At 35.1% G+C, this 15,544-nt stretch overlaps 1 protein-coding gene across 5 annotated transcripts; it reads right to left on the reverse strand.

Annotated features, from left to right (window-relative positions):
- Positions 1 to 709: 709 nt before the first annotated feature.
- LOC122006188 (pre-mRNA-processing factor 39-like) lies at positions 710 to 15,249 on the reverse strand. Of its 5 annotated transcripts, none has more exons than XM_042561591.1 (15): positions 14,829 to 15,249; positions 12,857 to 13,299; positions 12,590 to 12,696; positions 10,586 to 10,815; positions 10,186 to 10,353; positions 9,727 to 9,785; positions 9,425 to 9,630; positions 8,789 to 8,932; positions 7,907 to 8,059; positions 7,706 to 7,822; positions 6,124 to 6,204; positions 5,906 to 6,055; positions 2,676 to 2,966; positions 2,341 to 2,451; positions 710 to 1,179 (listed from the first exon to the last, which is right to left on the reverse strand). In XM_042561591.1, exons 2-15 carry the CDS (start codon positions 13,296 to 13,298, stop codon positions 1,078 to 1,080), a joined length of 2,361 nt encoding a protein of 786 aa, XP_042417525.1. In that variant the 5' UTR covers position 13,299; positions 14,829 to 15,249; the 3' UTR covers positions 710 to 1,077. The 5 variants fall into 5 exon arrangements, with proteins under 5 accessions (XP_042417525.1, XP_042417522.1, XP_042417523.1 ...); XM_042561588.1 differs by adding an exon at positions 14,606 to 14,707 and having other exon boundaries at positions 9,425 to 9,785; XM_042561589.1 differs by adding an exon at positions 14,606 to 14,710 and having other exon boundaries at positions 9,425 to 9,785.
- Between the last annotated feature and the right edge of the window lie 295 nt (positions 15,250 to 15,544).

The following is a 15,544-nucleotide window of genomic DNA, read 5'->3' on the forward strand; positions in this document are numbered from 1 at the left end:
ATCTCATACCAAGACCACGATCTAGCTAAAATTTAGCATCATAGTGGAGCACCTCCAGAAAGTCCTAAGTAAGTAATGGAGAACATATTGTTGGTGTTGTTTCATAAATCTTTCCCATATATCGATGGACAACATAAATATGACTTGTGGACACTATTTTTTTTTGGCATTATAGACCAATTTTACAAATAGTAGCAAATATGATATGTACATCATTAAATCTTTATCTGTCTTCTTCTACCAAATTCATCCTTGTTTGAAAATTCTTCTTCAACGTCAATGTTCTTCAACCTAGTTGTCCTTCAAACTCATCTCTTGAACGTCTTACGACAATACTTCCGCTTTCTACTTACTTTATTGCAATCCCGCTAAACTATAGGAAGAGGTATGGTAAGCAGGAAGAGGTGCATGATAGGGTTGTATTTATAAGAGCAAAAAGATGTTTGGATGTAGATCAATGTCACACAATGGAGAGAGAGGATGAGAAACATGATGAAGTGAAATGGGGAAAATACCTAGCTCGAGTTTTGCTTGTACAGAAATGATAACAAGCACGCATTTTGGTAAATTCCACAAATTATTGTGATGAGCATAACTTCCACTTAAATTCCAGCGAATTACCAATGTTCTGAATATAAAAACCACAAACAGATCAAGCCTACTCAACGTTCACTATAATCATGGACGATAAGCAAAAGGACAGGGAACAGAAAAGAAAGTTAAATTTGGTAGATTCTACTCCATTAATATTGAGAGTTTGTAATGTAGACTGCTCGTCAACATTCAACAAAAATTACTATCTACAGGTTTAGTGTCCTTCCACAAAAGAAACTGACTACTCTACAGTCACAGAAAATTAGTTTCCAGGTTGGAGGAAGCATAGAAGATTGAAACAGAATCAGCAAGATCGACAAGGAACAGAGTGCTTAATTCTTACTGCTTCCACCCGGCCTGCCTAAAACCAAGCGTGATTTCCACATAAAAATCAAGCTCCAAATGCTTCATGGCAGCAACAGAAGGCAGAAATAGGCCTAGCCTTGCCGACTAAATAGAAGCCTCAAATAAAATACAATATCATCAATAGCTGCCATAATATGGCTGTGGAGCTGCTACTGGTTGAGGAAATCCTGGTGCTACTGCTGCTGCTGATGGCTGTCCATAACCAGGTTGAGGATAAGCCTTCACAATCAAGAATTAGATTAAAACTTCACTTAGAAATAACTTAAATCCAACTGAAATTTTTTGCTCAAACAAATCAACAGAGATCTACAAAAGCACCATCTAAAAACCACTGTTTAGGAATCAAAAATAATGACAACTAAGCATGGGTGATAAGCAGTGGAGCTTCACTACAATAAGTTTAATTAAATATTTAAACGAAGATCCCTGATACTAATCAGATTTTTTCTATCCTATGATCCAAATGAAACTACAATAAGTCACAATAAGCAATCTTGGAAGATACTGGAAAGCATCAGTCTGCAGTACCAAACAAAAGTTAAAACACGCTAGAAGATCAAGTTAAGCAAAAATGATAAATTATTATAGTACTATATGCAAGTCAAAATAGTCAAGATGGAAATGTTGTCAATTTCGTGTATAAAATTGCACCATCCTCCTTTGCAGTGACCTATTGGACTTTTCATCAGACAAGAATGGCAAGAATTCAACTTGCTCTTTTACAGAATGATCCAAAACTTGCATATCTGATGAGAAAAACTTGAGTCGAAAATTAACAATAATGGCTTAACGATACTTTTTGAGATAAAAAAGCATACAATAGTTTTGAAGGTAAGCTTAAGTTTTGAATGTAAACATTATACATAATCCAAACCGTTTAATTCTGAAAGAGAAAAAAAAATACTTGCTCCTAGGTCCTACAACATTTGCTAGAAAGCAAATTGAGAAATAAAGGAATATATTATGCTCAGCAAAGGAGAAGGCAGCTTGGTGAGTTTGCTTTGTGAAAACTTCAATTTTCTTTTTGGCTTCTTCATATGATAAAATTTATTTTTTTAATAGAAAATGCTTAACAGCCTTGGTGCAATGGTAAAGTTGTTACCATGTGATCTTGTGGTCACGGATTTAAGTCGCAAAAAGGATAAAGTTGCATGCAATAGACTTAATATGGTCCGACTCTATCCCAGGACCACGCATTGACAGAAGCTTCGTACACTGGCATGCTCTTTTTTAATAGAAAATGCTTAACCTTTGCCGAAATAAGAAAAAAACAATCAAGTACCTAACTCCAAAAATAAAAACTGTTACACTTCTACCAATCTTAAGCATGGAAATGCTTGGAAATTAATAATCTAACAGCTATTCTCTAAAAACAAGTACCTCCACTTGGTATGTTGCTGGATAAGCACCGTATGCAGTGCTCGGAGTAGCTGATGTAGCAACTTGTGGCTGGCCAGAATTAGCAAAACTTCCATATGCAGCATATCCAGCCTGGAATTTCAATCCTTGTGAGACAAACTAGAGTAGATAGGAGATAAAACCAAATGGCATTATCATCATAGTAATGAAGAAAAAAAGGACCCTGATCAGTCAAATAAAAAATTGGCTATTTCTCAAGAATTTAAGAGTGATGTAAAGCATTAATATTGTTCAAAGGTGCAGGACCAAAGAAAATGCTTAATTTCACAAAAAGGTAGTACATGTATCTAACTTACATGTGATGCATATCCAGGATTCCATTGGGTCTGTGGCTGGGTGGCCGTTGGCCAAGCAGGAGTTGCTTGTCCGTAACTAGCTGGCCACTGACTTTGAACATTTGGATAGGCCCCCAACATTGACAGACCTGGTTCATGGAAGTTCTTCACCATCTTAGCATTGTCTGAGGCAAGAAAATCTTCAGAGTGCCTTTTTTTTGAAATCATCAAACCCTTTTGACGCAAAAAAAGTAAAGCATGCCGATTGGAGGCTTTTTTGATTGACTGTGCATCTCCAAAGAGATCCAAAAACTAAAAGAGAAGTTCCACATTAGGCATTGAAACCAAAACAAAAATATTAAAGTTACATCATAACAGAAAATTAAAAAAGACAAGAATAAAATAAAATGCCATACCTCAATATAATTTCAATAAAATATAAAACAAATGGAGGGAAATTTCTTGTGAAAGAGTAAGGAGCATAAAGTGAGGAATGAAAGTATGTCCTTTATCACCCATGATACTCTGAATTGGTAGAATACGTTATTAATAACCTATAATTGTAAATCGATGTGATCTAACAACTATATTTTGAAATAAGACTCCATGATACCCCCACCCCCTTGTGTCTTCATCCCATTCCCTGACCTCCCCTCGCTGCACCCTCCTGTTCTCCTACTGCCAATCATCTCTCCCTCTCTATCCCTGTTCTCCTGGAGTTCTCAGGAGCATCTCTCTCCATACGTTTTGCTTGATGTGCCTCTCTAAATCAAACCTTCCAATTCACCAACCTAGACAGAGAGTTGCTGAGCAAACTATAACCCTCAATTTTACTCCCACATCGGCCCTCAATGCACGCATAAACCGAAAGTCCATGATGACACCACCTGCCCCGTATCAGGTTGATTCCCCACTCCACCTTCTTCAGTGTCAGCCTCAACCAACTGTCAAGGCCCACAGTTGGATCTGTACCCAGTATCACAAATCTTGAGCAGCTCAATGTTGTGCACGAATGCCTCAATTTGTATCCCCGCCGATATCTAAAAGCGCTCATTTCCCTCACAACAATTTTTCTAAACTAAATTGGACCTAACATGATATTGTTGTTGTTTACATCTAGTTCTAAGCATATTCTGTTTTATCTTTCTATAACTCATTTAGGTAGCAAAGACGATTATAATCCATTGAGATCATAGCAACTTATGAAGATTCTTTGGATTGTTTATGGTGCTCAATCATGTCTTTAGCCCACATACAAATTCACATTTTTTGGATTTGCAATTCGTCTCTCTGGCTTTCTTGCAGTTCTATGATGATATATCTTCTCCAATAGATTCTTACATTTGTAATTTCTAATTGTGAATGTGCAATTGGGCTTTTTTTTTCCCCTCAAGACTTTTAAGGTTTTCTCTTTTAATTTCTACCGTATGTGTTTTGGCCTTTGACCATTGGTCGTAGCATATGTTTTTTAGTTCCAAATTTTATATTTAAAGCAAAATATATGGCCCACTCTTCTCTGTGATGCAGTGATGATTCAACATGTTTATACAACTGCATTTTCTTGTCATTATAAGTTTTGAGCTACAATGTCATTATTTTAATGTTCCTGAACGTTTTCCCTTTCTTAGCTGAATCTTGTAGCTTGGTTGATGTCTTTAGTTGTATATCGGGATATATTTTGTGTCATCTGTCTGAAACTAATTTCTTCATGGAGGACTTTCAAGTCTATGTATAGCCACAACAGAGCACTTGCAAGTCTATGTGCAATCGGAAATGCATTTCAGGAAAATCTTCCTTGGAAATGGTTTGGTATATTTTGACTAAGTGAAAATATTATTTGTTAGAAGCAAATAGCTCCTGGTGCTGCCTTATTATCTTGCTTCTTGAATGCTTACCACGGTTCTACCAATTTCACAGGTGTGCTAACATTGTTGACCTCACTAGAGACTTCTACATCATCAGTCGTTACCATCCATCTCCGACTCGGTGTCATAAGTTTGACATTGTTAATTGTCTTGTGTGTGCAATGGAATGATACAACATTAATAAACAAACACATAGGTCAACATGATATTGAATAGTGAATCTATGGCAGGGTATGAGATTATTCTACAATGGATTTTGTCATAAAATTAATAATTTATTTTTCGTATACATGCTCTAGTGTGCTAGATGCAAACAAAAAAACAAACAAATCATTTTGAACACTGATTTGTTCTCAAGGACCTTTGTAGATTAGCAGATTTCTCATTTACTAATTGCAGTTAAATTTGTCCTAAGATCCACCCCTCTCGACTGACACAATCAATCAATCTATCAATGAGAGAGGTACTTAGATTTATGAAGTATCAAGAAAAAAAAAAGTTATCAAAAATTTATGTATAATTTGCAGCCTGAATCATATTAACTATGGTATCCAAACCATTTTAAATCATCAAGGCGGGTACTAAGAACCATTCTGTGACAATGTCAATAGTGAAACTCACAACAAAACAGCAGCAACAGAAGATTATCAAATATCAGAGGGTAAATCTAGGGGTGCAATCTCAGCGAGGTAATGCTGTCATGCAACCTCAATAGGCAGAAAAGGTGGTTAAGAAAGCAAAGACCAAAAAACCTAGATGCACGCCTTGTCATCACTCCAAAGCAAACAATTTTTCACTTCTTGGGCAAAACAATTTGTTATTGTTGTTAACTTATAGGAATTGCATGTTACATAATTAAAAGTGAGTCAGAACAAATGCCTCTCATATTTACCCAAAAATTATGATCCCAATATTTTGAAAATGACTGCCAATGGAAATTCTAGCACTAAATATTGCAGTTATAAAGCATGAGTTCATCATGGAAGTGCTAAAATATTGATAAAGCAAGACCAGGTATGGATAGAGGGGAGTAGTGAAAGAGGAGCCATAGAAACATGAATGAAGCAGAGAAGGCAGGCAATAAAAATAAAAACTAGATGGGAGCAAAGAATATAGGATTCAATAAATTCAATTTATAAATTAATCTATATTACCTCAACCTAGGCCGATATATAGGCTTTATATCCAAACCAATCGTCTCATTCTAACTCATATAACATTAATAAAACAGATAATGATATTCTTATTTGGTGGTGAGTTGCTAGTTAGATCATACAAATGCATTAAGTTTCACTCATTATAACCCGTAAAGCAAATAATCATGAAACTATATAGAAACTGTTCTACTAATCCACTCGTTAGCCAAATGAAAAGAATAATCATTACCTCTAAAAAGATGCATGATATCTCTTCTCTGTCAATGGCACTAGCCACGTTAGCATTACCAAGATTTGGAGAAATAAATTTCTCCACCAATGAATCCAAGTAATCAACACGCTTTGGTGATGATTGCATTGACTCTAAGTGTATAACTGCCTGGAATTCAAAGTGGACAATTCCTTCACACATCAAGTAACAAATTAAAAAGTTGGAGCAGAACAAACCTCAAGAATTGGTCGTGATAGTTGCAAATTTTCAAGATGTCTAGATAAAAGTTCCCTTGCTTTTTCTGCATCACCAACAACCTACCAAAGTGATAAGACTTAGTGGTATTTACGAATTGTATTCAGTAATACTAGATAACTACAGTTCTAAGATGCTTAGAATTGAAAAGGTTGTAACCTTAAACCATAAAAATAAGTTTTATATAGAGCATCTAAGTTTAATTGACAACATATTAAAGATGAATGAACTAAGAATACACACACATGAACACGTTCAATATGATTGTCATATTGCAATCTAGACATTAGGATATCACAATCCTAAGATTGACCCAGTCATTCCAAGTCTCAAGCAAGCATAATGTGCAGAATCATTATTTTACTGGATATAACCTAAGCATGGATCATAAAGGATAAAAGGAACAATGGAAGCAAAAAAAAAAAAAAAAAAATCAATTATATGTGAAGGGGCGAGTACAAAGAACAAAAAAAAAATTTAGCTAATATCACTAATATTGGTTTGAAGTGAATCATAAAGGATCATTGAATCAATCAAAGTAAAACCCCTAGTAAATATAAAAACAATTATAAGTGAAGAGGCAAGTACAAAGACCAAAGAAAAAATTAGCTAATATAACTAAAATTGGTTGAAGTGGCTCATAAAGGACCATGGAATCAACAAAAGCAAAACCCCTAGAAAAAAACAATTAGAGTGAAGAGGCAAGTAGAAAAACTAAAGAAAATTTAGCTAATGCAACTAATTTGAAGTGACTTAGGCATGTTTGATACTAACATAGATATAAAGTTGAATGGAGAGACAAGATTCATGTAATCAACCTCAAATAGATTGGGCAATCATGGTTTGTTATCTTACTATTTAATTAAGAATCTGGACCTTTAATAACCAACTCTCAATAGATTTGGTGAAACCCAAAATTAAGTTACGTTAATATCCTTTTTTTTCTTTACACACCAAAAATAATTTCAAGACTTATTAGTAATTTCAACTTCTTATCCTTCTCAAATCACAAACGCATAACCTAATTTCTACTATCTGCATCACTTCTTCTCGCCGCCTCAATCCTCATCGGTTCTTCATCTTTCTCTCCTCCCCTCTCCCTCTCCAATTTTTCCTACAGCTTTCTTCTTCTTATCCTATTAATATCACAACGCATCAATCCATCTGTTTCGGCTCTTCTGCGATACAACCATATCAGTCCATCTATATTTCATCGATTCTTCAGAAAAATCACAACCGCATCTATCCATCTTGTATCTCTTCGGGAAAAATAACAGGTGAAATACAAGATTGATGTAATCAACCTCAAATAGATTGGACAATCATGGTTTGTTATTGTTGACTTAAAAATGGACAAGTAATTATTTAAATTATGCAATTGCCTTTACTAATAAGTGTAGTACATTAATAACAATCAACATTATGACTGCTGGAACACAAAGAAAAGATTTGGAACCAGGTATTTATCCTTCTTACATGAGTCTGTCCCATAAACTAATTAAGAGTTGCTTCTCCGCTCAACTCAATTTCACGAGACATTGGTAATGTGAGACGAATCCTTACCAAATAAAGAAAGCGTGTGTATTGAATAAGCAACAATTGCAGAAGTTGTGAATGCTCTTTCTCCTGTTCAGCATTTATAGCACTCTCATAAATAGAAAAAGCAGCTTCTTTCTCACCCTGAAAACAGACAACCAATTGGAACTTTACAGCAATTGCAAAGGAATAATTAAAATATCATGCTTCAGATAAACTTTCAAGTACCAATCGATATTCCATATTTGCATATTTCACGATAGCCTCCAACAAACCAGGAGAAACTTTTGAATAAAGAAACTGGTATGTTGTGCGAGCTCCATCAACATCTGCACATAATTCCTTGAATCTAGCAGCAAAGAGGTGAATCTCAGGTTGTTTCTGTCAAAAGAAATTAGTAAGATCACTGATTCATTACATTTTATACCACAAAATTTTAAATATATGAATAGAGCAGAAGAATGGATGGCAATCCAGTTCACCTGCTCCATGCAGGTTATGTCAGAGTATTGAACCACAAAAACCTTTCTGGGAAATCTAAGCAAGCAGTAATGTCATTTAAGTATCACATATTTGGTTTTGTATATTTTGTTTGAAAAAAATGTAGATCCGCTACATTAACGGCCCCTAATGCCGGCCTCACAGATATGAAGGGAGGTAAATTGTATATTTTGTTTGAAAACTATAAGTCATGGTTTCACAAGAATTTTCATATCTCCAGTTTATCTTTGAAGAATCTAATCACAAAAATTCGTGCCCATAAATTATATCATCAGACGACTTCAATTACAGTTTTAAAACAAACAATTCTGGTTATAAAAGTGAGTCATTCATGTGGAGCAGGTTAATTTACCAAGATGCCTATATAAATAAATTTAAGGAGAATGATTTAGCAGTCCAGAATGAGAAAAGCACGGCAAATCATGAAGAAGAAACTTATGTGCCACACACACATGTGAGCACCACACAAACACCAAAAAAAAGTAAAAACGCTTTCCTAGTTTAGAAATGCAGTGTGCACTTCAAAAAAAAAAACTGAAGTTGAACAAATTATTAGCTGAAGGATATAAATCTAGATCAAAATGAATGTGTAACAAAGAGAACAAAAACCTTCACAAAGACTTGAGTTGCCCTGGCAAGAGCATTATATGCGAGTTCCATGCTTCCGCTTGCTTCCATGCATAGAACATAACGGATCCAGAACTCCGGATAATTCGCACAAGCGATTAAACATCTTTCATACAACTTAACAACCTGCAATATTACATGAATTAGATACAAGCAAGAAAGGTGAACCTTAAATAGATATAGGAGAAAAGCACAATCTAAACACAAAGAGAAGTGACAGAAATACTCCATTAGCTGATCAGGGAGGCCCCTCATATGTAAGGAGGGACCAACCTTGCCTGACAGATAGATGGTTAAGGGATAAGCAATAAGCAAACACCTGCATGTATGAGATTTGAATTTTAAAAACAGATATTTGATCAACACCTAATGAACCCAGAACATAAACTAACAAATAAGAGTTTGAAGTACTTAGCCTCATAGAAACCAAACATTATGCCCACGCTTTATCCTCAGTTCAATACCCCATTTTATAAGGTAGCTTCACAGAACATACTAGCCATTAAAGCATACTCAGCCAATATGACTGAGCTGTAAGTTCAAAATCATTCCAACTGGAATTGTTAAAACATCAAAAACATCTAGCAACAACTACAAGAAACGAAATAGACTATGTACCTTGTTGAAATCATCTCCTCTTTCAATAAAGTCAAGATAATTGTGCCAGTTTTCAAGCTCTATATCATCGAGAGATCTGACATGGAAGTATGGCCTTCTGATAGCTGTTTCAAAACCAATGATCTTAGAATCGAACTCTTTAGCTTTCTTATAGATCTCTTCCCTAATATCAATATACTTCTTCAACTCCTCAGCTTCTGTTAAACCTGCACTTACGGGTATAGAAGATTGTTCTACTACACCATCATGAACTTCACCATGAAGAGATTCCAAGCCAGTCTCCAAAGTAGAAATCACCATACCAGCTTCCTCAGCCATGCGTATTTCGGACAGAGGGTGAGCAGTTGCCAACTCTTTGAAGCTGTAGATTATGTTTTAAGGTTAATAACACAAGGACAAAAAAAAACTAGGGGCTATATAATCACAGCAATTAGAATACAAAATTGAGAGAATATTCTCCAAAAACTCTACCAAAAAAGCAAGAAAAAAACACAAAGACCAGAGCATCAGTGCCATCTCTCTTCATAAAACTCGACAAAAATTAAGCGTTGAAGAAATTATATCATCAAAGATCAGATCTGTAACAATCATGCATGTAATATACTGATTAGGATTAGTACAGATTTTCGTAAAAAAAAATTAGATGATATCACAGGAATGAGTGATGCATTAGAGGGTGAATAAAAAAACAATCGCAGCTACAAAATGGTCATATCAGCATACAAATGGAATGGTAAATCCCATAATAATAGTTTAATTACCAGTTAAAATAGCGATCTAGTTGCTGAATTGGATTCTCCAAAATTCTGGTATAAATCATGGCTAGATTACTCCATGCTTGATGAGACTCCTCATATCTAATGTACTCATCCCACAACTGGTATGACAGATAATCTGTGCCAACATATGCCAGTCCACGTTCAAACAGCCTGAAAGATAAGCATAAATTATAGTCTAATAAATAAATATCTAATCAAAAGTAAAAGTCAAAAACTAATAAGTTCATACCAAAAATAAATAAATAAATTATAGTCTAATCAAAAGGGAAATTGGTATCACATTGACGCACAAATAATTAGGAAAAATAACGAAAACTAAATCTCACTACATTCATGAAATTATACTAGTTTCAATGACAAACGAATATATAATATTAAATACCTTCGGATAATATCAGGATCTTCATATGTCGAAATTGCAAAAGCACAATAATGCAGCCAAATTTCAACAGAGTAGGTGACTGCTAAAACAGCTCGTTCATAGACCTCCACAACTTTGTTGACACTGTCCAAACGCCCCTCATGATCAGCATATTTCTTCCAGTATCCATAACATAGGGGAAACTCAGCTAAGAATGCATCATAAACTTTCCGAATTTTGACAACGTCATTCTGCAGATAATTTGTTTAAGATTGGCATCAATTGAACTGATAAAATAGAATGAACTTGAATGAAAAATCAGAAAATACAAGTAAATCCAACTAAATAGAACTATTAAAGCTTGAAACTCAGTTGCCCAGTCCTAAAATGCATGGTACTCATTGGTGCAAATAAAGACAAATCCATAAACTGAAAATCTATTGGACAAGAATAAAAAGGGTAGTCCGGTGCAGAAAGCTCCTACCAATGCGGGGTCTCGGGGAAGGTCTATTGTATGCAAGTCTTACCCTGCTTTGTAAGAGGTTGCATCTGAGACTCAAACCCATGACCTCTAGATCATATGGCAACAACTTTACTTTTGTGTCAAGGCTCCCCTTCATCTATTGGACAAGAACAAAAGAGTAATATTTTTCAACAATAAGGATTCATATGATTATTGTGTGCTTATGTATTTCTTCTTTTTAGCACAAGTTCATGCTTGAAGCACATACGGAGCTAGTTTATACATTAAACCCCCATATTTGGTTCATTTGAACCAATTTAGAATAACTCCAATTGACTTAAAAGCATAGTTTGAAATCTCATACCATACTGAACAAAACGGTCCAAACTTATGATTCTTAAATTAGCAAAACTCGATACAACTCAGCAACTTTTTGTCGTTGTGTCAATCATGTCAATAAGTATTGATTCATATCAACACTCAACACCCCTTGACAAGTTAAAATTGAGATAATATTGTTATTTTTTTTATTTTTTTAATTTGTCTCCATACAAGATAATGTCAAAATTATAATATTCCAAATGAAAAGCAAATATTGAACTTAACTATATAGTTGTCTTATTTTTTTAGCTTTCATCTTTTTCCTACTTCCACCTTCAATTGACCACCAACACGATACACCAAAACATCAGCATGATACCGAACATATAGTTCCAATCAAAGAAAACCATAAGTAATTATATTTGGCAGCTTCTAAGTAGTACAAATTAGTTTAACATTTATTTAGAAAGTGAAAAACACTTTACATATTAACCATGTGTATTTTTTACTTATGTATATGATTTATTTCAAATTGTTGGCTAAATAATGAGTATTAAATTTCATGTGTTTTACATTGTACAATTCACATATATTATCTTCTATGTGGAAGTACGAATTGTATGTGTTGATAAATATCCTACATTGCATTATGTTAGTCATTTTATCAACATAAAAATTATATGATATTTTTAATCTTCACCACATATGCACTAGCATACCTCATATACACTATCAGTCAACCATATGCTTTTTGAACCTTAGTGCACTCTTCTAGTCGCACATTCCTAATCCTGCCCATATAAACTAGCTAATGGTATAACGTTTTAATGTGACAATAAATCTGACTAAGAGAAGCTCTTCTTTCCTTTGGAAAAATCACATGCTCTGTCATAAAAATATAAGCTTCAGCACAAGATGAAAATCTTCATTAAGTGAGGAACAAAAACAAGATATGCATTTATTCCATACAGACTTTGAAAATTTACATATGAAACCATCACAATCCTGCATTTTGTTCCCAGATTGTAGCATCAGAAAAAAATATATATAATAGTGTAGTTAATACAAAAATGAATTACGCAGAAATGTTCCTTATCTATGGTTCAAATCAAACATCAAGAACAGTTACCATCATGAAGCTACCAAGTCACAAACATTCAAAATTACTTGGATCAAATGCATTTAAAAAAAAACATTGTATGCTTAACATCCAAAGATGATAAGTTGCATAGCAGAAATACCTCAGCAACTTTCTCTGTTTCCTCAATAAGTAATGTCCACGCATTGAAATCTAAACAATTCACTTGAACCAAATCCCATAACCTTTCTTCCTCAGCCGAATAGACCACTGTAGAATTTAGAAAAAAAAAAAAAAACACATCAAGATGGTAGATCTTAAAATAAGGGAAGTATAAAATATGAAACCCAAAAAATAAGAAATTTATAGTATAATAGATCAAAAAAAATGAACATTTTCTCGTCAACACAAGGGTAGAAAGGCTAAGTACCATCTCCATACAGTTGCTCAATGGCACCTCCACCAGTGTCGCCCGACATAACTCCATTCTCAACTGCTCCAACAGTTTGATAATCTACCATTTCATTGATGCTTACATTAACTGAACCATAACCAACAGTATGCATTGAAGCATCTGTCTTGTTTTCATTGCTGAAACTGCTTTCAGTGAGTGCATCAGTTGTAGAGTCAACTTTGGCTTCATTTAACAGACCAACTGGAACATCTTCTGGCATCAAACTTGGATTGTTTTCGTAGGAGTTACCACCATCACTAATAGAAGAATTCGTCAATGCATGAACTTCAGAAACAGGACCAGAGTTTTCGACACCAAGCACACTGTCTGAATTTGTTAAAATGTGTTCAGCTGGAACATGAGTTGAAGTATCCATAGTATCAGGTGCCTGATAAAGTAAAGGTTGACTGTTTTCCATCCTGCAATTGCAGCTTATATATTTAATTGCAGGAAGAAAAATAATAAGCAAACTCACATGCATGAAAGATCTTGGTTTGATTCCATTATAAAGTACAGACATAGTCAGTTGACAATATTTATATCACCAACAGATAAGACAATGCAGATCTTTTTATATCAAGGAACAAACTAACTGGCCTGCTGCACAAAGAGGTGTTTTGGGCATAAAGCTAAAGTGATATGGTGGATGACAGTGTATTACATGCAAGCTCTAATTATACAAGTTTAGCATAAATAATCTGCATGAATTACACTTAACAAGATAATGCAGTAGTCAACAGGACAACAAGAGCAAAGTAGAGACTCAGAAAGGTAATTTGGATTCCTGTAAGAATTAGCTAATTTCAACTTTGACCTCACTCAAGCCAACCACCACCCATTTAAGCTCTCAACACTCAGATCCACTATTTTTCCTCTCTTTTTCTTTTCAACCAAAACATTTAACCCTACAAGTTTGATCCTCAACGCACTACACCTCCCTATGGCTGTAAATAAACCAAACGTTCATGAACAAGCTTGGTGTTCAGCTTGGTAAGAGCTTGTTTATGTCCATTCAATATACAAAAGATTAATTAAACAAACAAACCTGAACAACTCGTTAAACTAAACAAACAAGCTTGAGCAGCTCGTTAAACTAAACAAACAAGCTTGAACACATATGTGTTCAGCTCATTAACGTTCGTGAACAACGTTCATGAACAACATTCGTGAACAATGTTCGTTAATAAAATTCTTTTCAATATGTTAAATAATCAATAAAATAAAATAAAATAAACAAATACGTTTAAATTATCAATCTCAATAAGCAATCAAACAACTAAAAGTTTTAAACAATCAAACAACCTTGAATTGAGAGCTCGATAATATCTAAATGAACCAAGCTCGAACCAAGCTTAAGCCAAGATTGAATTGAGAATTCAATAACATCTAAACGAACCAAGCTCAAGCCAAGCTTCAAATAAGCTCAAGCTCATAAAAAATAAACCAAGCCAAGCTTGAACAATTATTTCAAAAGCTTGGTTCATTTTAAGCTTGGCTAGGCTCTATTACCTTATCAAACAAGCTTGAACACTCCAAAGCTCGGCTCGGCTCGTTTACTGCCCTCCCTCTAACCCTCTTCCATTACATGGAATAAAAGGACCACCACATCCACTAAAACCAGCATATAACGATAGGTTATCAGTTGAATAAATCTACAGCCAACACTTCATTATTTTTGCGACCTCTTCTTATAATTCCCGGCTAAAAAGAAGGGAGAAGAAGTACCTACAAACAAGCGTTGTAATTCACCGATCAAAGCCAAATATACTAATATATGTGGAAGAAGAGCGCCTCCTAGCTGACACAGATGATTCACGTTCACCCAAACTTCTTTATATGAAAAACAGCAGTAAACATCAATCTTACCAATACAAAGGACCAAAAAACACACCAAAAGTTGCACTATCAACAACGCTGTGGCAGGAGAGAAGAAGACAAAGAGGCTTACTGTGCGCACGAACGGGAAAGAAGACGAAAGACTGTTGCTGTTACCGTTCAAAGTGAACGGAGACTGACAATGAATAAAACGGTTCGAGGGAGAGAGTATTGCAGTGTATCCGGAGGCTACTTCGAACTTCGTAGACGACGGCGGGAGGCGGGCAGTGGGCGGTGGGCGGCGGACGGAGGACAGGATTGAGACTACGGCGCACGGCGAGCGGTCGACGCTGCTGCAAGGGCGTCGACGACCGGAGCTTCTGCGAAGCGACGAAGAGACTGCGGGGCCCAAAGCGAAAGAGTGCACAAGGTGCTTCGTCAACCGACGGAAACTGCAGTCGATGACCGGCGATCGGTGGCGAAACCGCGAGATTGGATGGAGGAAACGTGAAGGAAAGAGAGAAGAATCGGGTTATAGATGAAAGGGAGGGTTTCTGTTACCAACGCGAACCCTATCTCATCGAACCGCATGGCAGCGGTCCAAACCGGTTCTCTGAAACGTTACTTAAAATCCAGCTCAATTTGAGCGGTTCAAATTTAAAACACATCCACACAAAACTTTAGTTCTCCCCCAACTAATTCTCTAATCTACCACTTCATTTGAAAGAGAACATAATAACTCTATTATTATTATTATTATTATTATTATTATTATTATTATTATTATTATGTATAATTAGTTTTATAACTAAGAGTAATATAATAAAATATTAAATTAGATTATTCATT

Source organism: Zingiber officinale, chromosome 7B, assembly GCF_018446385.1.
Source record: "Zingiber officinale cultivar Zhangliang chromosome 7B, Zo_v1.1, whole genome shotgun sequence".
Taxonomy (NCBI): domain Eukaryota; kingdom Viridiplantae; phylum Streptophyta; class Magnoliopsida; order Zingiberales; family Zingiberaceae; genus Zingiber; species Zingiber officinale.